Source organism: Podarcis filfolensis (genome assembly GCF_964270895.1).
Source record: "Podarcis filfolensis genome assembly, chromosome: 18".
NCBI classification, from domain to species: Eukaryota; Metazoa; Chordata; class Lepidosauria; order Squamata; family Lacertidae; genus Podarcis; species Podarcis filfolensis.
Window position 1 is genome coordinate 10,350,875 of NC_139622.1, and position 25,638 is coordinate 10,376,512.

At 49.0% G+C, this 25,638-nt stretch overlaps 2 protein-coding genes across 5 annotated transcripts in view; one reads left to right on the forward strand and one right to left on the reverse strand.

Annotated features, from left to right (window-relative positions):
* CRLF1 (cytokine receptor like factor 1) overlaps positions 1 to 506 on the reverse strand; it is a 29,056-nt gene extending 28,550 nt beyond the window's left edge. For both annotated transcript variants that reach the window (XM_083594784.1, XM_083594783.1), the window contains exon 1: positions 240 to 506. In XM_083594784.1, the coding sequence (XP_083450910.1) occupies positions 240 to 309 (70 nt within the window). In that variant the 5' untranslated portion in view covers positions 310 to 506. The remainder of the gene's footprint in view (positions 1 to 239) is intronic.
* Positions 507 to 837: 331 nt separating this feature from the next.
* TMEM59L (transmembrane protein 59 like) overlaps positions 838 to 25,638 on the forward strand; it is a 32,092-nt gene continuing 7,291 nt past the window's right edge. For 2 of the 3 annotated variants that reach the window (XM_083594780.1, XM_083594779.1), the window contains exons 1-3: positions 18,926 to 19,305; positions 24,594 to 24,699; positions 25,202 to 25,296. In XM_083594780.1, coding sequence (XP_083450906.1) covers positions 19,045 to 19,305; positions 24,594 to 24,699; positions 25,202 to 25,296 — 462 coding nt within the window. In that variant the 5' untranslated portion in view covers positions 18,926 to 19,044. Of the gene's footprint in view, positions 1,030 to 18,925; positions 19,306 to 24,593; positions 24,700 to 25,201; positions 25,297 to 25,638 lie in introns of those variants that run through there. The other variant, XM_083594781.1, reaches the window with a different exon arrangement.

Consider the following 25,638-nt stretch of genomic DNA (forward strand, 5'->3'; position numbering starts at 1 on the left):
GGAAGAGGCTGCTTTTTAAAAAGTATTTAAATAGCCACGGTTTCCTGTGCCCCCGCTCCGCAAAGAAAAGGAAAACAAACGCGCCCGTCACCGTCGCCTCCGGGCGCCCAAGTCTTAATTCCCCCATCTATTGCAATTCCGGCAGCGCCAGGCGCCCATCTGCCCACCAGGAATAAAATAAACGAACAGATAGATAGATTAGAAATTACGCAGGAGAGATTCCGGAGGGCTGTACTCACACATGAGGGAATCCACTCGGAGGAGAATCCACAGGCACAGAACAAATACTTTGTTCATGATGCAGAACATTAAAAAAAACACTATATATATAAAATGAAATGGGGAGGAAGAAAACCAGTCCCTTCTCTTATTCTTCCCTCAGAGCTGCTTCTTAAAAAAGAAAAGCGCAGCTAAATAGATAAGGGTTTTTTTTTTCTGCCCCCAAAGCTTTTTTCCTCCAAAAAAAGGGGAGAAAATTATGGAGAGACAAACAAGATATTTCCTAAGCAAGTCTGAACAGTTCAACTTGACAAGTTCCTTAATGCGCTTTTTACACCCCGCCCATCCCCGCCCCTCTGGCCTTTTTATTATTTTTTTGGGTGGCGGTGAGAGTCAATGAAGTTGAAATTAGCAAGTCCTTTTCTGAAATGGACCTGCGAGAGACCCTCCTGGAGACGCGTCGCATCCTTTTGCAAGAGGGGCGTCTCTCTCTCAAAATCTCCCCCCACCCTAAACCCCTTTCCATTTCTCTCCTCCCGCAAAAAAAACACCTTTTTTTTTTTTAATCCCGCCTGTTGCTCAATCAGCAAGCTGAAAAGATCATTTCTGACTCAGGGCAATAAATACCTACTCAGCTCCCCCCGCCCCGCCCCAATCCTTTTGGCTCATCTATACAAGACTGCTTTCTTTTGTAAGGAAAATCATTTCTTTCTTGGGGATTTGGGGAAGAAATCTCGCAAGGGAAAAAAAGGTCTTTCTCTCTCTCTCATGCGCAAACACCCGCGTTGTGTTCTCTGAGCAATGGCTGAGGTGAGTAATACTGGAGGGGGGCGCGCAATCCAGTCTTGCAATCCCCTGAAACCCCCTCTGACCTCAGCAAGACAGAGGAACCGGACACCTGGGTTTATTCGCGTGCCAATGCACTTAGAATAAGCTTTCCAGCGCAGGGCGAAAACGTGCGCGCGTGGGGGTTTTTTGGGGTATGTCTAAACTTGATTTTTCTTATGGGGCTGACTCAACTGTGCAGGCTCTAGGGTTGCGCAGGGCTCCGCCGCAGGCGTTTCCGAAGAGTTCTGTGTGACTTTAAAAGCTTGCAAAGTGGTTTGGCTTCCTTCCTCTTTTCCGCCAACCCCCCCACCCAAACCCCTTATTCTGCTTCCATATAACTAACCTGAGAGACCTGTTTGTCAACAAGCACCCCCAAAATTGATAGGTAAAGAAAAAGAATATCTCAGGGTGAAATGGATGGTTTTTTTTTTTTTTTCAGTATTCAGGACAATTCTGTGTCGAACTTGAAATCTACCCCCAGCCCAGAGGTTCCTGGAATGGGAGGGGGCTCCTCCATATCTCTCTCTCTCTCTCTCTCTCTCTCTCTCTCTCTCTCTCTCTCTCTCTCTCTCTCTCTCCTATAATTGGGGCCGATTCAACTTTGTCAGCTTTTGAGTAGCACAGGGCTGGACGAAGAGTTCTGAGTAAGTTAAAAGCTTGCAAATTGCTTCGGTTTCCCTCCCTCCCTGAAAACCTTTCTGCCTCCACATATCAGTTGCTAACCTCAGGAAACCTGTCCCATTTTTAAAAATGCATATAAACTTGGCTTTTAGAATCACACACAGAGATCTGTCATTGAGTCGGTAGACCACGAGACACTTAATCTCATGGTTGTGGGTTCAAGTGCTGCAATTCCTGCAGGGTTGGGATAGATGACCCATGGAGTCCCTTCCAACTCTACAATTCTATGAGGCCTGGAAAGTACCTGCTGTTTGTGCCAAAGAACTTAACTGGTCTGCGAGGAATTTCCTATATAACGTTTTAAGTGTGTTGTGAATGTATTATACAAATGTGACACTAGATGGCGCTGATGAGCTAATGGCAAATTCCATATATATTTTCAAACGGTGGGGTTTTTTTGTTTGTTTTAAAGAAAGCTACTCTGCTTCCAAATCTCAGTTGCTGGAAACAGCAGGCAGGGAGAGTTGCTCTCGTTTCAAATCCTGCTTTTGGTTTCCCCTTTGGGGCAACTAGTTGGCCACTGTGATAACATGCGGCAGCTAGACTGGGGACTGGGAGCAGCCGCTGAGACCACATAACACCGGTCCTGAAAAACCTACATTGGCTCCCAAGACGTTTCCGAGCACAATTCAAAGCGTTGGTGCTGACCTTGAAAGCCCTAAACGGCCTCGGTCCAGTATACCTGAAGGAGCGTCTCCACCTCCATCGTTCTGCCCGGACGCTGAGGTCCAGCGCCGAGGGCCTTCTGGCGGTTCCCTCCCTGTGAGAAGTGAGGTTACAGGGAACCAGGCAGAGGGCCTTCTCGGTGGTGGCACCTGCCCTGTGGATCACTGCGGATGGTGACAGCAGTCATGAAATTAAAAGACGCCTGCTTCTTGGGAGAAAAGCGATGACAAACCTAGGCAGCATCTTAAAAAGCAGAGACATCACCTTTCCGACAAAGGTTCGTATAGTCAAAGCTATGGTTTTCCCAGTACAGTGGTACCTCGGGTTAAGTACTTAATTCGTTCTGGAGGTCCGTTCTTAACCTGAAACTGTTCTTAACCTGAAGCATCACTTTAGCTAATGGGGCCTCCTGCTGCTGCCACACTGCCAGAGCACGATTTCTGTTCTTATCCTGAAGGAAAGTTCTTAATCTGAAGCACTATTTCTGGGTTAGCGGAGTCTGTAACCTGAAGCGTATGTAATCCAAGGTACCACTGTAGTGATGTATGGAAGTGAGAGCTGGACCATCAAGAAGACTGATCGCTGAAGAATGGATGCTTTTGAATTCTGGTGCTGGAGGAGACTCTTGAGAGTCCCATGGACTGCAAGAAGATCCAACCTCTCCATTCTGAAGGAAATCAGCCCTGAGTGGTCACTGGAAGGACAGATCCTGAAGCTGAGGCTCCAAGACTTTGGCCACCTCAGGAGAAGAGAAGACTCCCTGGAAAAGACCCTGATGTTGGGAAAGATGGAGGGCACAAGGAGAAGGGAACGACAGAGGACGAGATGGTGGGACTGTGGTCTCGAAGAGGCCAGCATGAGTTTGACCAAACTGTGGGAGGCAGTGGAAGACAGGAGGGCCTGGCGTGCTCTGGTCCAGGGGGTCACAAAGAGGCGGACACGACTGAACGACTGAACAACGAAAGTCCTCGTGATTCTGAATGAAGGACCGATTTAACTTGCACCGAATAAGATCGTCGGTCCACCTGTCTCAAACTTCCAGACCAGGGTCTCTGTCTCTCTTGCCCCCTTAAACCTGGCATCCTCTGCAGCCCTTCCCCATCCTTACTTTCCGGCAGTGGCGTAGCGTGGGTTGTCAGCACCCGGGGCAAGGCAAGTAATTTGCGCCCCCTAACCCGTGGATTTGCGCCCCTTAACCTGTGGATTTGCACCCCCTAACCCTAACCCTAACCCCCAGATGTTGCGCCCGGTGCGGCCGGCCCCCCCTGCACCCCCCACGCTACGCCACTGCTTTCCGGGGTGCTTCTGAGCATGGGCAGAGTTCGGCACACACACACACCACACGCAGCCAGGCCAGAAAGCTGGATTTGCAGCCTGCAAGGAACCCAAAGCGAGAAAAACGGCGTGAACGACAATGAGCAAATTTCCAGGAAGAAAAATTTGGTGGGAGTCAGGCAGACAATTGTTTGTAAGGTCAGGCAATGACAGTCTCCCCCCCCCCTTTTTTTTTTTGCAAAAACCACTTGTGCACGGTTTATCCTGGGGGGGCCGGTTTGGTGCATCACACACCCACTGAGTCACCCAGCTGCCGGGAATGTGTTTTAGTGGCTATTTTCTCTTCTCTCGACCTTTCGCCGGATGAATCACCCATCCCACACCAAGCGGGAGAAATCTCGGACGAGGAGGAAAAGCTTCCAGCCGAGTTATTCTCTTTAGCCAGGCCTCAAAAGAGGAAACCAGCCCCCTGGTTCCAAAATAAAAATTTAATATTAGAATGGGAGACGAAAGATGAAGAGGTAAAATCAGTTATGATTAAATGGGCACAAGATGTGGGTCATAGCATTATGATGGAAGATTGGGGAAAATTATGGAAAACCGATTTAAAATTTACAGATTGTTCCCTATTGAAGGAGAATTACATGGAGATGATGTACAGATAGTACACAACACCAGTGCAGTTAGGGAAAATGTACACAACTAGTTCAAATATATGTTGGAAGTGTAAGGAAAAGGAGGGGACATTTTATCATATGTGGTGGGATTGTAAGGTAATTAAAAAAATTGGGGAAATGATATACAACGAATTGAAGAAAATGTTCCATTTAACATTTGTTAAAAAACCTGAAGCATTTTTATTAGGGATTGTAGGGAAAGATCTGCCCAAAAAGCTGAAAAACATCTTCATGTATGCGACAACGGCCGCGAGAGTTTTAATAGCACAAGGATAGAAGACTGAAGAAACCCCAACTAAAGAATCGTGGCAAGAAAAATTGATGGACTATGCAGAACTGGCAAAACTGACATACAAGCTATGGGACAGGGATAACTGTGACTTTAAAGATGAATGGGAACCCTTTACAAAGTATTTGAAGACGCAACAAAGCAAACTGGACTCCTTGGCTGGTTTTGAATTCACAAACTTTTTAATGATAATAATCAGCTAAATAGTTTGAGGATCTATACAACTGTGTAACAGCATTTTTAGAGAAATCAAAGACTGGAACTGAGGGAAGTGTGGGGGTTCTGTGGGGGGGAGAGAGGAAAAATGGGGGGGGGAATAAGGATGATATGTTTCTGGATAATATGTTTTGTTTTAATTTTGAATAAAAAAGTTATTAATTTTTTTTTTTAAAATGGGCACTGAGGACTCCAATTCTGCCCCAGGTTTTGGTTAGCGTAACTGAGATTTAATTAAGAATTTTTATTCAGGGTCACAGGGACTGGCATTCTCTGTCCACCCCCCCAGGTTTGCATGCCAGAGGTCCTGAGTTCGAATCTCCAGCATCTAGGAGTAGACAGAAACTCTGCCGTTCTCATGAGGACTAGAACCTTTTCATTTATTTTTTTAAAATGATATACAAGTTAGCCTTGGTGAAGACTTGACGTTTTTATCCCCAAAAAAGTTTCTGATTGAGTTTGCACTGAAATGAGGCTGCATTTAACGTTTTAATGTTGTATTTTAATCATGTTTTTTTAAAGCTGTATTTCAATCAATTGTTTTTATATTTGGTGTTAGCCACCCTGAGCCCGGTCTTGGCTGGGGAGGGCGGGGTATAAATAAAATAAAAATAAAAATTATTATTATTATTATTATTATTAGGATCTCGTGACAATTTGCACAGTCCGTACGCAATTGAGGATCGCCGTCAAACAGAAGCCGAACCAAAAATAAATAAATCACAGGTATGCGTGGAAAGTGGGACGTGGGTGGCGCTGTGGGTTAAACCACAGAGCCTAGGGCTTGCCGATCAGAAGGTCGGCCATTCGAATCCCCGCAATGACGGGGTGAGCTCTCGTTGCTCGGTCCCTGCTCCTGCCAACCTAGCAGTTCGAAAGCACGTCAAAGTGCAAGTAGATAAATAGGTACCACTCCGGCGGGAAGGTAAACGGCGTTTCCGTGCGCTGCTCTGGTTCGCCAGAAGCGGCTTAGTCCTGCTGGCCACATGACCTGGAAGCTGTACGCCGGCTCCCTCGGCCAGTAAAGCGAGATGAGCGCCGCAACCCCAGAGTCGGCCACGACTGGACCTAATGGTCAGGGGTCCCTTTACCTTTACCTTTATGCGTTGAAAGTAGCGACCGGAATGATTTATAACGCAATGGTTAGACAAGGCAAGGTGATACGCAACGTGGGCCCTGTTGTGCCAGGTGTTGGGGGAAAAGATTCCTGCATTGCAGGGGGCTGGACTAGAGAACCCCTGGGTGTGTCCCCCCACCCCACCCCAAAGCTACTATTCTAGGATTCAGAGTCAATATATCAGCCAAGAGGGGTCCATGTTCCTCCTTGCTGGCAAACAAAATAAAAGCCTCATCCACACCTGCGGTTCAGCACTGAATCGGATTAAATAGCAGTCTGGTTTTCTGCGGACGGCTGTTGTTTCCGATTTATCGCGAAAGAGCGGGTTTTTTCCAGGGCGAAGGCAAAACTGCTTTCTAGGCGCAAGGCCGGAGGAACTCTGCACAAGCCCTTTTAAAGTCAGGCCAAGCAGGTAGAATCACAGAATTTTAGAGTTGGAAGAGACCCTGAGGAATATGAAATAATCCCTTTTGGCCCTCTACTGACTCTCAACTTATTAGCTGATGTTTTCCCCCCTCCAGCACAGCAATAGCCCACATTTTAGAGCGCCAAGTATTAAGAATTTTAATATTTTGCTGGAAGCTGCCCAGAGTGGCTGGGGAAACCCAGCCGGAAGGGTGGGGTATATACAATAAATTATTAGAATACTATTATTTCTATGTATATCATGCTATGGCCACACGGCTAATGCAATAAAATCTATTGATTGAATACTATTATTATTATTATATACACGGCAGCTTTCCAGGTTGGGCCGTTTGTACGGAACTGTGAAGACTAGAAACTTGTTTCGTCTCTTTCAGGGAACTGGCCGTAGCTCAGCGGCGGAGCGTGCAAGCGAGCCCCGGGTGGGCATCTTGTGGCAGGGAGTTCCACAGGCCGCTCGACACATTGTGGAGTTGGAAGAGACTGCCTCGGTCATTTGGTCCACACACAAAACCATTTGTGGGATGTACAACATCCCTGACAGGTAAGCCACCTGTTGAAATACCTTCAGAGGAGAGTCCATCACTGCCTGAGGTTTAATTGGCTTATTACCATGGGAAGGGTTTTTTTTTAAAACGCAAGGGCCATTTTCCTTTGTGTGAAGCTTTCTGGGGGCCACCAGTCTGCTGTGGCTGGGGCAAAGGGGGCTGGACTAGATTACTCAGGGGGCCCCATCCAACTCTCTGAATAACATCGCTATACAGTGGTACCTCGGGTTAAGTACTTAATTCGTTCCGGAGGTCCGTACTTAACCTGAAACTGTTCTTAACCTGAAGCACCACTTTAGCTAATGGGGCCTCCTGCTGCCGCCGCGCCGCCGGAGCACGATTTCTGTTCTCATCCTGAAGCAAAGTTCTTCACCTGAAGCACTAATTCTGGGTTAGCAGAGCCTGTAACCTGAGGCGTATGTAACCTGAAGCGTATGTAACCCGAGGTACCACTGTACATTTAAAGCCTATCCAATGCACATGACTCCCCCCTGAAAAAGTTCCTGGAACTGAAGTCCGCCCCCCGCCCCCTTAAACTACAGTTCCCAGAATTCTCCGGAAAGTGTGTGTTTTTGCGTAGTGTGGGTCTGCCCCAATTGTGCCCTGGCTGCGTGCGCAACATACATCAAAAGCCCCCGCACCCACGAGCTCTGGGAGTTATAGTTGCCGCGCTACAACTCCCGGCGCCCTTAGCAGACTGGTTTTTCGGGATGGGGCGGGAAATGTGCTTTGAAAATACGGCGCTTCGCTCCACATAGGGCAAACTTGCATTTCTCATTTCGTGGTTGCGCCGTTTACTCGGAAGTAAGAACCGCTGTGTTCGATGAGACCAGGAATCGTGGCCCTGGCGAAACTCTTGGCTATTAGAAAGAAACATCTGACTTTGTGGCGTGACAACTCAGCCAATCTCTCTCTTGTTTGCTACATCCTTCCTTTCTCTTAAAGGACTTTGGGGGCAAATAAAAGAGGCAGAAATGCGAAGAATCCTGGTGTTTCCCACTTGAAATCTTTACTCACTACCACTGCCAGATTAATAGCTCATTTATTAACCTCCTTTCCCCCTTTTAACTCCTTTCTCTCCAAGCAGGGGACGAAAAAGAGCTTTTCTCTTTTTGGAACCCAGCGGAAAACCCCATTTCCCTCCACAATGCAAGGGGAGTGAAAGGGGCGGTGCTTGGAAGGGTCGAGGGGTGGAGCTAGGCAGTTAGGGGTGGGGCCTGGGGGACGCAGATCTGCTGCAGGTGAGACAAAATTCAAGAATTATCTTCATCTCCGTCGGCCAGGATGCTAAATGCAGCCTCCAAGTTCAGAAGCAGTCTATCTCTGAAGTGCCTGAGCTTTTGTATTTCCTCTTCCCTCCCAAGTCACATTCCTTTTAGGCCATGTCTCTTGCAGTTATTAATATTGCACAGGATGCATAAAAACCGATTCCTTTTGCAAACAAAGCATCGTCCGGACACATTGGATATTATTCAAAAATTATTATTATTATTCAAAAATTTACTTACAGAACGTCCTCCGAGGCAAAGGCTCAGCATCTTACGAAATATGAAATATTTCCAACAAACCGAGAAACAGAGGAGAAACAGGAGGAGTTTCCCTCCAACGTTTCTCCCCTGAAAATAGGGACGTCCTATTCCATCCCCTCCAACGTTTCTCCCCTGAAAATAGGGACGTCCTATTCCATCCCCTCCAACGTTTCTCCCCTGAAAATAGGGACGTCCTATTCCATCCCCTCCAACATTTCTCCCCTGAAAATAGGGACGTCCTATTCCATCCCCTCCAACATTTCTCCCCTGAAAATAGGGACGTCCTATTCCATCCCCTCCAACGTTTGTGCCGTGAAAATAGGGACGTCCTATTCCATCCCCTCCAACGTTTCTCCCCTGAAAATAGGGACGTCCTATTCCATCCCCTCCAACGTTTCTCCCCTGAAAATAGGGACGTCCTATTCCATCCCCTCCAACGTTTCTCCCCTGAAAATAGGGACGTCCTATTCCATCCCCTCCAACGTTTCTCCCCTGAAAATAGGGATGTCCTAAGGAACAGTGGGACGTTCCGGAATCAAGTCAGAAACCAGCTTCTGTAAAACTGGGGCTGTCCCAGGAAAACAAGGACACTTAAGAGTGTCTGTGACCCTATTGTGGTCATACTTATTTTGGGAGAGAAGATAAGCGATGACGGAGCGAAATAAAATATAACTGGTCTTCCCGGGTCTTGACAAAAGGCCTTCAAGGAAGTAGCAGTTGGCACAGAGAAAGAGAGAGACGGGAGAGGTTTTTGTTTTGTTTGCTAGTGCACAGTGCGGGGGCGATGTGGAAAATTGCTTTATCCCTCCGAAGGAGCTGTTGTGTTTGCGTTTCCCTGCAAGCCGGAGCGGTCTCTCTCCTCATCCCTTCGAGACAAACTAGACTTTGCATTTGGCAAGCAGGGGGGTCTGGACAGGGGCCAGAGTGGAAGAACAGGGCTTGGTTTTGGGGCTGTACAGAAACTGACCTCCTCCTTTTCCTCCTTAATTCCCCTTTTTACCTTCTGCGCTGAAGAGCCTTGTTGGATCAGGGCCTGTGGCCAACATAGCTGGGCATCCTGTTCTAATAATAATAATAATAATAATAATAATACAGTGGTACCTCGGGTTACATACACTTCAGGTTACATACGCTTCAGGTTACAGACTCCGCTAACCCAGAAATAGTACCTCGGGTTAAGAACTTTGCTTCAGGATGAGAACAGAAATTGTGCGGCGGCAGCGGGAGGCCCCATTAGCTAAAGTGGTGCTTCAGGTTAAGAACAGTTTCAGGTTAAGAACGGACCTCCAGAACAAATTAAGTACTTAACCCGAGGTACCACTGTAATAATAATAATTTATTATTTATACCCCAACTATCTGGCTGGGTTTCCCCAGCCACTCTGGGCGGCGTCCAACAGAATATTAAAAACAATACAGCGTTGGACATTAAAAACTTCCCTAAACAGGGCCGCCTTCAGTTGTCTTTTAAAAGTAAAACAGTTTTTTATTGCCTTGACATCTGCTGGGAGGGCGTTCCACAGGGCAGGCGCCACCACCGAGAAGGCCCTCTGCCTGGTTCCCTGTAACCTCGCTTCTCACAGGGAGGGAACCACCAGAAGGCCCTCGGGAGAGGGACCCCGGTGTCCGGGGTGGAGATGCTCCTTCAGGGATACCGGGCCGTTTAGGGCTTTCAAGGTCAGCACCAACACTTTGAATTGTGCTCAGAAACATACTGGGAGCCAATGCAGGTCTTTCAGGACCAGTGTTATGTGGTCTTGGCAGCCACTCCCAGTCCCCAGTCTGGCTGCCACATTCTGGATTAGTTGCAGTTTCCGGGTCACCTTCAAAGGCAGCCCCACAGAGAGCGCAAGGCAGTAGTCCAAGCGGGAGATAACTAGATGCCCAGAGAGAACAGAGAAATCAAGATAGACTGCCTGTGGCCCTGGAAGTTCCATCAAAACATGAGACAACCTTTCCATCTTGAATCTCCCAGCATTCAGCTTTCTCGGATTTTCATGCCTTCTAGCGTAATGAGACAGGGAAGGGAAACTTTCCTCTCTCTGTTTACCTCCAGGGTTTTGCATAATTTCCACAAACTTCCCAGTCGCCTTTCCTTTCAACGGGGAAGTCCCAAACGCCTCCCGTCTTTCCTCCTCGGAGTGTCTCTCCATCCCCAAAGGAGCCTTTCGGGACACAACTGCCAATTCACATCCTGGCCAAATCCCAGTTGTGCAATTAAAACAGGTTTTTAATGCTCTTAGGTAATAAAAGCGGCTTCTCTCTCTTACACACACACACACACTCACAAAAAAACCACCCCAAACTTGTTGAAGGATGGATGGCGGCTAACAGATTGAGGCTGAATCCTGACAAGACAGAAGTACTGTTTTGGGGGGCTAGGGGGCAGGCGGGTGTGGGGGAGTCCCTGGTCCTGAATGGGGTGACTGTGCCCCTGAAGGACCAGGTGCGCAGCCTGGGGGTCATTTTGGACTCACAGCTGTCCATGGAGGCACAGGTCAATTCTGTGTCCAGGGCAGCTCCATCTGGTACGCAGGATGAGACCCTTCCTGCCCGCAGACTGTCTGGCCAGAGTAGTGCATGCTCTAGTTATCTCCCGCTTGGACTACTGCCATGCGCTCTACGTGGGGCTACCTTTGAAGGTGACCCGGAAACTACAACTAATCCAGAATGCAGCAGCTAGATTGGGGACTGGGAGCGGCCGCCGAGACCACATAACACCGGTTCTGAGAGATCTGCATTGGCTCCCAGTACGTTTCCGAGCACAATTCAAAGTGTTGGTGCTGACCTTGAAAGCCCTAAATGGCCCAGTATCCCTGAAGGAGTGTCTCCACCTCCATCGTCCAGCCCGGACACCGGCGTCCAGCTCCGAGGGCCTTCTGGCGGTTCCCTCATTGCGAGAAGTAAGGTTACAGGGAACCAGACAGAGGGCCTTCTCGGTGGTGGCGCCCGCCCAGTGGAACACCCTCCCTTCAGATGTGAAGGAAATAAGCAGCTATCCTATCTTTAAAAGACATCTGAAGGCAGCCCTGTTCTGGGAAGTTTTTAACATTTAACGCTGTATTGTTTTTAATACTTGATTGGGAGCCACCCAGAGTGGCTGGGGAAACTCAGCCAGATGGGCGGGGTATAAATAATAAATTATTATTAGTAGTAGTAGTAGTAATAAGGAAATTGACAGCGCTGCGCCGAAAGGTGTGGGGCAACCTTTTTATTGACAAAACGTTGCCTGACCTCAACTCAAAGATATCAAGAACGGATGCTTGTTCAAACAGCAAACGTCATCTCACTTCGCTGGAAACATTCTGCCAGCCTGGCTCAAAACTTCCTTCCCTGGCTGGCAGCAGCAGGTAGGTCTCTATGGTTTCAGGCAGGGGACAGCCCAACCTGGAAATCATAGATTTGGGACACCGGGGGGTCATCCATTCCAACCCCTTCCAATGCAGGAATCGCAATTCGGTATTGATCAGTACTGACCGACCGCTGCTTTTCGGGCGTTCAGACGGCGAGTCTTCCACAGCCCTACCTTGAAATCTTCTTCTGCGGATGCAAAGGTTTGTCCTTTAAAAATAAGCTAAGATTCTGGTCCTCAAGGTTCTGGAATAAACCGAAGACGGCGGAAAATTGAACCCTGGGGCTGGCAGCTGCCCTATTCGTGAGAATAAGATAATAATATTTAATCTCTGGAAAGGAAAGCCGCAAAACCGAGCCATCTTGCCTGGAGAAAGAGGGGAGGCCGCGAGGCGAACAGACTGTAAATATTAGCCTCTTCCAAAGAGACGGGAAGGTTTTTCCTATTAAAACCCGGGCAGATTTACTAGTTCTGGAGTTGAGGAGGCTGGCAGCCCGGTCCTGCGAGCTGTGCATATTGTGAACAGGTGCACAGAGCGGTTTTCCTGCCAGGGCGCATAAATCTCAATTCCTCTCATCTTCACCGCTCGTCCCAAACACACAAATGGCCAGGGCGGTGTTAAAGGTTGCCAACTGACCTGCAAGCTTCTAAAAGCGCCCTGCTGCTTTGCTTTTTAAGCCTGCGTGGGAAACGGACAGAGTTGTGCTCTTTAATCATCAAAATCTTCAATAATAATAATAATAATAATAATAATAATAATAATAATAATATTATTTATACCCCGCCCATCTGGCTGGGTTTCTCCAGCCGCTCTGGGTGGCTCCCAACAGAACACTAAAAACAGAATAAAACATCAAGCATCTGCCCCCTCCTCGTCCCAGGACCTTACCTCAATTTGTACTTCAGGGTATTATTATTATTATTTGGGGGGAGCAAACACTGAGGTCCAGCTCCGAGGGCCTTCTGGCAGTTCCCTCATTGCGAGAAGCAAAGCTACAGGGAACCAGGCAGAGGGCCTTCTCGGTGGTGGCGCCCGCCCTGTGGAACGCCCTCCCGTCAGATGTCAAAGAGATAAACAACTACCTGACATTCAGAAGACATCTGAAGGCAGCCCTGTTCGGGGAAGTTTCTAATGTGTGACATCTTAGTGTATTTTTGGTCTTTGTGGAAGCCGCCCAGAGTGGCTGGGGAAACCCAGCCAGACGGGCGGGGTACAAATAAAAAATTATTATTATTTGGAGGGAGGGAACTTTGCAAAAGTGGAGGCGCCCCCCCAAAAAAAAGAAGACTTATTTCCCACGAGGATTGCAAAACCACATCGCGCCCCCTTCCTTCTCCTCGGGCCATTGCGCCAGCTCCAATTTTCTTAACCCCCCCCATGTGTTCCCCATTAAGCCGCGGGGGGGGGGGGGAAGAAGGGTTTGCGGAAGGCAATAAATTACGTTAATGAGGCTTGGTGGAGAAAGGGTGGTATCCGCAGCGGGGGTTGGGGTGCAGATGAAAGGGAAAGCGAGGATGGAGGGGGTCGGACGCTGCTGGGGGGGGCGAGGCGGGCTGGCGCAGGTGGGAAGAGAGATGGTCTTGTTCCCCTGTTCACATGTGTTGCGGAACCGGAGTCATAAATCACACACCTTCTGGGGTCAAGGGTGCATCTTTGCCTGGCAGGGGGGGCTGCAGAACTTTGCAGATCCCAGTGAAAAACGAGGCTCGCACCAGACATCTGAATAGCGTTGAAAAAGTGTGCGGCACTTCCCCCCGAAAGAACCTCGGGAACTGTAGTTTGCCCATCGTGGCGCTACAGTTCCCAGAAGGGAGCCCATTGCATCAAATATCCCAAACAATTTAAACCCCTGTGTTGCAAACCATTATTGGTAATATCCAAGGCAACACGAGGACCAAGTACAATATCAATATAAACTTTTTCTATAATCTTTACGGAACATTGAACAATCTCTTGTTTATTTGGTCCTATGTTTTCAAGAGAATCCATCAAGAGTGCACATTTTGCGACTTTAAGATATTCATAAGATTCCTGCTTATTTGGTTTGGCAGAGATTGCGTATTTCATATACACTGGTACCTCGGCTTACAGACGCTTCAGGTTACAGACTCCGCTAACCCAGAAATAGTACCTCGGGTTAAGAACTTTGCTTCGGGATGAGAACAGAAATTGTGCTCCGGCGGCAGTGGGAGGCCCCATTAGCTAAAGTGGTACCTCAGGTTAAGAACAGTTTCATGTTAAGAACGGACCTCCGGAACGAATTAAGTACTTAACCTGAGGTACCACTGTAAATGGACAAAAGGACAAAGATCCACAAAATGTTTAGGGGTATACGTCCCCCTGCATCCCCACGGGAAAAAATCACTGTATAAATTCAATAAATAATTTCCCCATGCACCCTAGAAACACAGGGTGCAGATTCCCTAAATACTCACACAACACGTTGTATTGTTTTTAATATTCATTTGGAAGCCGCCCAGAGTGGCTGGGGAAACCCAGCCAGATTGGCAGGGTGTAAATAAATTATTATTATTATTATTATTATTATTATTATTATTATTATTATTATGGCATATCCAAGAACGTTCAGATGCTCTGGAGTGGAAATATGAGGCAATTGCAAAATGTCTTTGATCGTGATTACAAATTAACGGCTCCCTCTTTCCTTGGGAAGCAAGTGATGGACCCAGGGATGGAGGCAGTGGGGTGGGGTGGGGAGAGAAGCTCCTCCCCCCCCAACAACAGGGTGGTCAAAAAAGTATGGGAGGCCAGCCCGGACCCCCACCGGTTGGTGTTTTGGCAAGCCGGGCACCCGCTGAGGATTCGGAACGGGATGCCAAGGCGCCCGCTGCTTTCTGCCCTCGTCTCGCACGGACCGTTGGCAAGCCAAACAGATGTTCGCGATCGGGGAACAGGATCCGAGCCACATTCCTTGGCCATGATGCCATGGCGTTCCCGGACCGGCCTTTCGCCACCTCAGAAGACGGATGAGGGCGGCCGAGCTGTCACCACGGGCCTGGTGAAAAATGGGGGAACCAGGCACGGTGACTTCATCGCCCGGGGTGTTGAAGCGAGCGGGCACCTGGCATCCGCATGACATCACTTTGTACTCTAGTAAAGCAGACCGTCTCATTTGTCAGCCCCGAAATGGTACACGACTTGGCCACAATAAGGAAATTTTGCCCGTGGTACAACTATTTTCCACCTTCCCGTTTCGACTCTCCAGCACCCTATCTGCATATTGTTGTTGTTGTCATTTAGTCGCGTCCGCCTCTTCATGACCCCCTGGACCAGAGCACGCCAGGCCCTCCTGTCTTCCACTGCCTCCCGCAGTTTGGTCAGACTCAGGCTGGTAGCTTCGAGAACACTGTCCCACCATCTCGTCCTCCGTCGTCCCCTTCTCCTTGCACCCTCCATCTTTCCCAGCATCAGGGTCTTTTCCAGGGAGTCTTCTCTTCTCATGAGGTGGTCAAAGTCTTGGAGCCTCAGCTTCAGGATTTGTCCTTCCAGTGAGCACTCAGGGCTGATTTCCTTCTGAATGGAGAGGTTGGATCTTCTTGCAGTCCATGGGATTCTCAAGAGTCTCCTCCAGCACCAGAATTCAAAAGCATCAATTCTTCAGCGATCAGCCTTCTTTGTGGTCCAGCTCTCCCTTCCATACATCACTACTGGGAAAACCATAGCTTTCACTATACAGACCTTTGTTGGCAAGGTGATGTCTCTGCTTTTTAAGATGCTGTCTAGGTTTGTCATAGCTTTTCTACATAACCTAGATATATAGACGCGCTTTTACTCTCGCAAGATTGAATGTCTTGCCCTCGGCTGGACTTGAGGGACAATTCCAGCAGATCCCACACGAAAAACGTCCCTGTGGAGACGGCCGTCCCAAATCAGTGGCGCATGCCCTTCTGGCTTGCCCTCTTTGTAAAGACTTGAGGAATGAGATTATCACCCCTCTTTTATCGTCCATTCCGGGTCGCCCAGCCACTGCCCCAGTGTCCTTTCTCTTGGCAGACCAAGATGAGCAGGTGACAGCAAAGGTGGCAAGGTTTTTCACTGGAGCAATCAGAATCAGATCCACTGTTTGACTACTGATTCAAAACCCTAAGATGTATTGTATATAATTGACTTTTTATTTCTATTCTTTGTATATCGTATTGTGGTTTTATTGCTATGGCTGATGGCTGGTGCAAATAAAGACCGATTCATTCATTCACTTAGAGGCGTTAAGACCATCGGAAAAGTCCTGAGGCTGGCTCAAGCCAGGCGGTTCAGTGTCCTCACCGCGGCCAAATGCCCCAAAGAGCTTAGGAATATGGACGATGTTTGTCATCAGCACCCTGAAAGAACCAGCCGGGTTGCAAGAGCTGCAACTAAGTGAGAGGGTCCTCATTGGTTGGCCTTTCCTCCACCCCCTCACCTATCTGCAAGGTTAATAATAATAATAATAATAATAATAATAATAATAAATTTATTTATTTATACCCTGCCCATCTGGCTGGGCTTCCCCAGCCACTCTGAGCAGCTCCCAACACAATATTAAAAGCACAACAGAACATCCAACATTAAAAACTTCGCTAAACAGGGCTGCCTTCAGATGCCTTCTAAAAGTCAGTTAGTTGTTTATCTCCTTGACATCTGAAGGGAGGGTGTTCCACAGGGCGGGCGCCACCACCGAGAAGGCCCTCTTCAAAACTGGCATGCCTCGTCTCTTGCATTTATTTATTTTTTAAAAATAGAAATGTGTTTTCTTAAAAAGAGGAAGGTATTCTCCCTCTTGTGTGGGGCAGAAAATGACGGGGGGGGGGGTAATGTCCCATCCTAAGACAGACTTTCTTGGGCTCCATGATCACTGCAGATGGTGACAGCAGCCACGAAATTAAAAGACGCCTGCTTCTTGGGAGAAAAGCAATGACAAACCTAGATAGCATCTTAAAAAGTAGAGACATCACCTTGCCAACAAAGGTCTGTATAGTTCAAGCTATGGTTTCCCCAGTAGTGATGTATGGAAGTGAGAGCTGGACAATAAAGAAGGCTGATCGCCGAAGAATGGATGCTTTTGAATTATGGTGCTGGAGGAGACTCTTGAGAGTCCCATAGACTGCAAGAAGATCCAACCTCTCCATTCTTAAGGAAATCAGCCCTGAGTGCTCACTGGAAGGACAGATCCTGAAGCTGAGGCTCCAATACTTTGGCCACCTCAGGAGAAGAGAAGACTCCTTGGAAAAGACCCTGATGTTGGAAAAGATGGAGGGCACAAGGAGAAGGGGACGACGGAGGACGAGATGGTGGGACGGTGTTCTCAAAGCTGCCAGCATGAGTTTGACCAAACTGCGGGAGGCAGTGGGAGACAGGAGGGACTGGCGTGCTCTGGTCCAGGGGGTCACAAAGAGGCGGACACGACTTAGCGACTAAACAACAACAAGACAGACTTTTAAACCGATGCTTGCTGTTAACGTATGCATGCAGAATCTAAAAGCCTAAAAATTACTTTTCTCTCTTGGTGCCACAAATTCTCCACCAATATGCAAAGGATTGATTTAGAATTTTAGATGCATATGTTGCGACGCCCTCAGGCATGTTTGGCACCTTTCCTTGCATCCCCATCTTGCGTTGGCCATAAAACATCAGTGGTGGCGTCTAATGAATCGTTAAAATCCACATGGATTCCTATATTAAACTGGAGAACAAAGAAAGCCCCTTCTGCCTTCTGCGAGGCAGAAGTTCTGCCCCTGAGCCAATGAGTTTTCATCCTTGTTTATTTCCAAACAGCTCCATTGGTTATATTCCTGCATTAGAGAATAGGTAAAGGGACCCCTGACCATTAGGTCCAGTCATGGCCGACTCTGGGGTTGCGGCGCTCATCTCGCTTTACTGGCCAAGGAAGCCGGCGTACAGCTTCCGGGTCACGTGGCCAGCAGGACTAAGCCGCTTCTGGCGAACCAGAGCAGCGCACGGAAACGCCGTTTACCTTCCCGCCAGAGCGGTACCTATTTATCTACTTGCACTTTGACGTTCTTTCGAATTGCTAGGTTGGCAGGAGCAGGGACCGAGCAACAGGAGCTCACCCCGTCGTGATGGGGATTCAAACCGCTGACCTTCTGTTCGGCAAGTCCTAGGCTCAGTGGTTTAACCCACAGCGCCACCTGCGTCCCTAATGCATTAGAGAATAACTTGCACCTAAATATTAGTCAGACAAAGGAGATGGTGTTGGACTTCTGGAGGAAGAGAGGGGAACCTGCCCTGTGGTATATTGGGGGGGCTGTGTAGAGAGAGTCTCCTACACCTACTTCTCCCTCCCTCAAGCACCTATATCCTCCTTCCTCCCTCCCTTGAGCTCCAGCACCTATTTCCTCTTCCCTCCCTCATTCCTTTCAGCCCTAGCACCTACTTCTCCCTCCCTTGAGCCCCGGCACCTATCTGCTCCTCCTTCCCTTGAGCCCCGGGCACCTATTTCCTCCTCCCTCCCTCGAACCCCGGCACCTATATCCTCCTTCCTCCCTCCCTTGAGCTCCAGCACCTATTTCCTCTTCCCTCCCTCATTCCTTTCAGCCCCGGCACCTACTTCTCCCTCCCTTGAGCCCCGGCACCTATTTCTTCCTCCCTCCCGCCCTCCTCCTCCCCTCTTGAGCCCCAGCACCTATTTCCTCCTCCCCCCTCCTCCCTCCCTTGAGCCCCGGCACCTATTTCTTCCTCCCTCCCTCCCTTGAGCCCTGGCACCTATCTGATCCTCCTTCCCTCGAGCCCCAGCACCTATTTCCTCTTTCCTCAAGCCCCAGTACCTATTTCTTCCTCCCTCCCTTGAGCGTCGGCACCTATTTCCTCTTTCCTCAAGCCCCGGCACCTATCTGCTCCTCCTTCCCTCGAGCCCCAGCACCTATTTCCTCTTTCCTCAAGCCCCGGCACCTATTTCCTCCTCCCTCCCTCCCTCCCTTGAGCCCCGGCACCTATCTGCTCCTCCTTCCCTCGAGCCCCAGCACCTATTTCTTCCTCCCTCCCTTGCGCCCCGGCACCGCTTCCCTCCTTCCCCCTCCTCCTCCTCTCTCCCAGGCTGCTCCGCTGCTCGCCCCGCGCGCCCCCGACGCTTCTCCTCCTTCTTCTCCTCCTGCGCGCGCTCCGGGCTCCCTCGGCTGCCTTCCTCCTCCTCCTCCTCCTCCTCCTGGTCCTCTTCATCTTCTTCCTCGGGCCTCTCCATCTTCTCCTCCATCGCAGGCGGGCAGGATGGCCGAAGGCGCGGCGCTGCTCCTTTTCCTGCTGCTCCCGCGGGCCGGGCTGGCGGCCCTCGGCGGCGCTTCTTCTTCTCCTTCATCATCATCATCATCCCCTTCTTCCTCTTCTTCTCCTTCTCCTCCGCCGCCGCCGCCTCCTTCGTCTTCTCCTCCGCCGGGAGACGGCGACCCTTTCTCGGCTCAGCTGGGCGATATCTCCGCTTGCCAAGCGCGCTGCGCGCCTAGTCTCCGTCTCCAGACCCCCGGCGCCAAGGTAACCCACCCAGGGGCGCGCGGCGCAGGCTCCTACTCCGAGTAGACCCCTTGCCCCCAAACGGAGAGGGAGAGAGAGAGAACGAACCCAGGTCCAAGCTCGCCCCGTGGTTCCAATGGGTCTACTCGGAGTCGGGGATGGCGTTGCAGGCAAGCCATCATTCAGAGAAATGGCACCGCCGGACGCGCACGCCTCAAACGCGCAAGATCCGTGCACGGCTAAAAGCGAATATTATATTTAAAAGCAGCAAAAAGATCTGCTCCTTCAGCACCCGAGATGTGCGCGCAGTTAAAAGCGATTCTGTTTAAAAGCAGGCGTAGATTTTGCTGCTTTGAGCACCCGAAATTCGTGCGCCATTAAAAGCGATCGCATTGAAAAGCAGGGGTAGATTTGCTTCTCGAAGCAACCCAAGATTCGTGCTCAGTTAAAAGCGATTGTCGTATTTAAAATCGGGAATAAATTCGGTTTTTTAGCGTCTGGGGTTCCTGCTCTTGTCTCTTTCCAAGGTGGCTTTTTCCGCCAGGGTTTTCGGTTAAAACGCACACAGAAATTCCCGAGGAGAATCAAAAATAACGCAGATAAATAGCCTTTGATGCCTGTCTCTCCCTGCCGCCCCCCCCCCGCTCCTCGTGGCCCCCGAAACTGAGAAGAATACCAGCATCCATCTTTTCCAGGCAGGAAGGAAAGAGAGATGGAAAAGGTTTAAGGGAAGGGAAAAAAGGAGGGGGAAAGCAATTGTAAAATAAAAATGAAACATGCCATTTTAAAATTATCCGTTTTGATTTTTTAGGGGAGCATATCTGGTGTATTGCTTTAATTAGGTGCGAGGTGCTTTAATTTAATTGTATTTATTTTTCCCCGCATGTGGGATCTGCTTTCTGCAGGTACCAATCCATCACTGCCCCCTCCCGCTCGTCCATTGGCAGAAAAACGCTTCGGATAAAGATGCTGTCTGATTTTTATTTTTGTTTTGTCTATAGCCTCCCCCCCCCCAAAGCTAAAATCCGCCCATCTCTCTTTCGCAGACACGCAACCTATATTTGTTTCCAATTTCCTGGGGCTTTCGGCCTCCACCTTTGGGAGCCCAGATACTCAGAGTAGACCCACTGGAACAAAAGGAGACGACTTGTGTGCCGTTCCGTTAATGGGTCCGTTAATGGGTCCACGCTGCGTAGGATTTAGCTGCAGACAACCTGAACTGTACAGGGGATTTCATCTCCCAAAACATCTTTTGTTCTTCTGCATTCAATTTTTATTTTGGGGGGTTTGCATAAGCCGTGTTTGTGACATACACAATTAATTTTGTGCAGTGCTGCGAAAGGAGTATGGGATGCACTGAGAAAAGGGGACGCAATTAAAATAAGCAAGCCAAGTTTGCAAGCTATGCAATGATTATTCTTTAAGGCATTTAAATCCTTAAATTCTTTAAGACATTTAAGATTTCTTGGCCCATTTAAATGCGGCCTCTGGTTTGGAGGTCAGTGTGTGTGTGTGTGTGCGTGTGTGCGCGCGCGTGTGCGTGCCCCCGTTTTTCTCCGCTGCTTGCTGGCAATTTCCCGGTAGATTGCTCCTGGCCATGGAGGTTCTGTGCAGCCGCCCCCCTCTCTCCTTGGTTCTGATCCGGAGCCAACTGAGGGGCGTGAATTGTGTTGCAGAATCGGGTCAAAGAGGCTGCTCTCATGTCCTTTCTGTCAGTCCAATGTTCCTGGGACAATCGCAAAGGTGATGCAGCGAATACTTTTTTTAACGCTCCCGCTGATCCCACAGGAAGGCAATTAAAAAATAATAATAATAATTTTTTTCTCTCCGTCGGATAAATTTAAAAAACGTCCTCTTTAGACTTGCTTTTATTTCATTTTACTGTTTTCAAACTGAATTTTCTATTCACTAAGAAGACTTATCCCATTCCCCTGCCAACCTGCCCTCGAAAAGCATCTATTTATCTGTTTTGTAAGATCTTTGCACCGCTGGATAGTAAAAAGGAAGGCAAAAGGGAAAAACCTCAGGGCAGTTTGCAAAAAACCCCAAAAAAACCCTCGAAGTTAGTGCAGAGATGGATAATGCGCTTAGATTAACAAGGAAGGGTAGATTTGGGTTGAACGTTACGTGAGAGCAATTTGACAAGCGAGATATTAACCTGGAGGGGTACCTGAGTATTTGTATCTGCGGGTTGCCTGCGTTAAGTGATGTGCATGGATATAATATATATATATATTTGTTTACTTGTGTTATTTATATGCAAGCATTTGCAAAACACTCACTCAGAAAGCTCTCTGGAAGCGGTGTCTTGCAATGTCAAAATGATTTGTTGTTGTTGTTGTTGTTGTTGTTGAGTTGTTTAGTGGTGTCCGCCTCTTCGTGACCCCCTGGACCAGAGCACGCCAGGCACTCCTGTCTTCCACTGCCTCCCGCAGTTTGGTCAAACTCATGCTGGTAGCTTCGAGAACACTATCCCACCATCTCGTCCTCTGTCGTCCCCTTCTCCTTGTGCCCTCCATCTTTCCCAACATCAGGGTCTTCTCTTCTCATGAGGTGGCCAAAGTCTTGGAGCCTCAGCTTCAGGATCTGTCCTTCCAGTGAGCACTCAGGGCTGATTTCCTCCAGAATGGATCAGTTTGATCTTCTTGCAGTCCATGGGACTCTCAAGAGTCTCCTCCAGCACCAGAATTCAAAAGCATCCATTCTTCGGCGATCAGCCTTCTTGATGGTCCAGCTCTCACTTCCATACATCACTACTGGGAAAACCATAGCTTTCACTATACGGACCTTTGTTGGGAAGGTCAAAATAATAGAGCAGAGCAATTACTTCCCTTGATCTGGACAGGTGTGGTTGCAGCCCAGAATAGCATTCACTTTTTTTGCTGCTGCATCACCCTGTGGGCTCACGTTCAGCTTGTGGTCCACCAAGACCCCCAGAACCTGTTCACATGTACTGCTAGTAAGCCAGGTGTGTCCCCTCCCAATCCTATATTTGTGCATCTGGTTCTTCCTGCCTTACTGCAGAACCTTACATTTATCCCACAGAGCCTAGGGCTTGCCGATTGGAAGGTCGGCGGTTCGAATCCCCGCAATGACGGGATGAGCTCCCGTTGCTCGGTCCCTGCTCCTGCCAACCTAGCAGTTCAAATGCACGAAGCGCAAGTAGATAAATAGGTACCGCTCCGGCGGGAAGGTAAATGGCGTTTCCATGTGCTGCTCTGGTTCGCCAGAAGCGGCTTAGTCCTGCTGGCCACATGACCCGGAAGCTGTACGCCGGCTCCCTCGGCCAATAAAGCGAGATGAGCGCCGCAACCCCAGAGTTGGCCACGACTGGACCTAACGGTCAGGGGCCCCTTAAATTTACCTTAAATTTGTCCTTATTGAAATAAATTAAATAAATTGTCCAGTTGCACCTTAGAGACTAAGTAAGTTTGTTCTGGGGTATATAAGCTTTCGTGTGCATGTGCATTCAGATACCCTGAAACAGAAGTCACCATACCCTTATATATATATAGATAGATAAAATGCAAAGAAATCTACAATAAAAAAGGAATATACAAGGGGATAGACAGAAAGTCCAAAGTGTTGGTACATATATGATTTTGGAATAGTTTTTTGTCCTTGTTTCTTTCCTTTAGGTCTATAAACTTTGTATACATGCTGAAAATATAATAAGCCTTGTGATGTGATATGATAACGTTTGCCGATGTAACATAAGAACGTTAATAAATAAATAAAACTCTCATATAAAACTCGAGTCGTGCTCAGGAGAAAACGAGCTTGCTCCCTCTTCTCTGTGATAGGCCTTCAGATATTTGAAGATGGCTCTCTTATCTCCTCTTCTCCAGGCTAAACATACTGAGCTCCTTCAACCGTTCCTCATCAGGCTCGGTTTCCAGACCCTTCGACCATCTTGGTTGCCCAAAAAATATCCTTGTCGATACCCTTCTTAAATTGTGGTGCCCAGAACACGGGACTCCCAAGTTGGTTCTGACCCAGGAAGAACAGATTACCTGACCGGGACACTAGATTTTCTGCGGCATTTTCCAACTTTTAAACATCGGCTGAAAATTTTTCCGACCAGGCGATTGAGAACACTTCCTTCCAAAACGGTTCATCGCCACCCATTTTTCAACGAATGGTTTTTATTGCCGTTAGCAGCGTACATATACAGTGGTACCTCGGGTTAAGTACTTAATTTGTTCCGGAGGTCCGTACTTAACCTGAAACTGTTCTTAACCTGAAGCACCACTTTAGCTAATGGGGCCTCCTGCTGCTGCCGTGCCGCCGGAGCACGATTTCTGTTCTCATCCTGAAGCAAAGTTCTTAACCTGAAGCACTATTTCTGGGTTAGCAGAGTCTGTAACCTGAAGCGTATGTAACCCGAGGTACCACTGTATACGAGAGAGACGGGGCCGTGCAAATATTTCCTTTGATAAATATTTTAAAAATATATCTCGGCCACCCACCCATACAAGGCTCCTTGTAGGTAGGCACAAATATTGTCAGGCCTTCCGCCATATTCTAGGCTCGGGGTGGCGAGGGCCGAACTAACATCTCCCCGCTCAAAACTACCTTTTTTGTTTTCCTGCTCTCTGCCTGCATAGCCCTAAATCTCTGGCTCCCGTCCTTTGGTCACACCTAGAAGTGACCAAGAGACCAAACGTCCGGATTGGGCGAAATCGAAGGAAATGGGACCGGGAGGGAACTATGATTCTGTGACAGTGGTGGGACATTGTTGTTGTTGTTTAGTCGTTTAGTCGTGTCCGCCTCTTTGTGACCCCCTGGACCAGAGCACGCCAGGCACTCCTGTCTTCCACTGCCTCCCGCAGTTTGGTCAAACTCATGCTGGTCACTTCGAGAACACTGTCCCACCATCTCGTCCTCTGTCGTCCCCTTCTCCTTGTGCCCTCCATCTTTCCCAACATCAGGGTCTTTTCCAAGGAGTCTTCTCATGAGGTGGCCAAAGTCTTGGAGCCTCAGCTTCAGGATCTGTCCTTCCAGTGAGCACTCAGGGCTGATTTCCTTCCGAATGGAGAGGTTTGATCTTCTTGCAGTCCATGGGACTCTCAAGAGTCTCCTCCAGCACCAGAATTCAAAAGCATCCATTCTTAGGCGATCAGCCTTCTTTATGGTCCAGCTCTCACTTCCATACATCGCTACTGGGAAAACCATGGCTTTAACTATACGGAGCTTTGTTGGCAAGGTGATGTCTCTGCTTTTTAAGATGCTGTCATTGTGCGGGACATGCACAATGTTTTAATTTCTCTCTCCACTCTTCCCTCCCCCACAAAAATATTTTTTTCCAGGATGCAGTCCTCAACGCCTGCTACCGGGGCTGCCGGCTGTTTTCCATCTGTCATTTTGTGGACGCCACGGCCGACCTGAACGCAACGAGAGTCGAGTGCGAATCGGGTGAGCCCGCGCCCCTCCTCTTTACAAACACCCCCCCCCCCCGTCTCCAAATCTCGCTCGGTTACATTATCCAGAACTTCCTTTCCACTTAAACGGCTGTCATCTCTCCACCGCCTATATTCTGCAACCGATTCCCACAGACAGCCGAGCGGAGGGGAAGGATTATGGAAAATTGAGGGGGACAGGCACGAAACAAGGGGGGAACCCTTCCCTCGTAGGATGTGATTAACTCTGCAATAGACTCTGTCTTTTTGAAGGCAGTAAAGTCTTCCGGTCGGGAGGTAGCAAAACCAGAGCAGGGACTTGTTCAGGGAGTCGAGGTGTACCCTCATTTCGGAGGCAGGTAGTTCCGCTGAGAGATTCCCCCCAAACTCGCAGCCAAGTGCAGAGACGCGACAGTACTCCTCGCCCCATCGGAAAGAGCGCAGACTCACGCAGAGACGCGGCGGGTAACCTCTCTTTCCCCCCAATCTCTTCCTGCCCACCCTCCTTGACAATTTAGCCTGTATGGAAGCTTACGGTGGCGGCGATGAACAGTTTGGCTGTACGACGGGATGCAGGACTCAGCTGCCGGAGACAGACAGCAGGGGAGAGAAGGTAAACCAGTGCTGGATTTACGTATAAGCTAAACAAGCTATAGGGATGCGGGTGGCACTGTGGGTTAAACCACAGAGCCTAGGACTTGCCGATCAGAAGGTCGGCAGTTTGAATCCCCGCAATGACGGGGTGAGCTCCCGTTGCTCGGTCCCTGCTCCTGCCAACCTAGCAGTTTGAAAGCACGTCAAAGTGCAAGCAGATAAATAGGTATCTCTGTGGCGGGAAGGTAAACGGCGTTTCCGTGCGCTGCTCTGGTTCGCCAGAAGCGGCTTAGTCCTGCTGGCCACATGACCCGGAAGCTGTACGCCGGCTCCCTCGGCCAGTAAAGCGAGATGAGCGCCG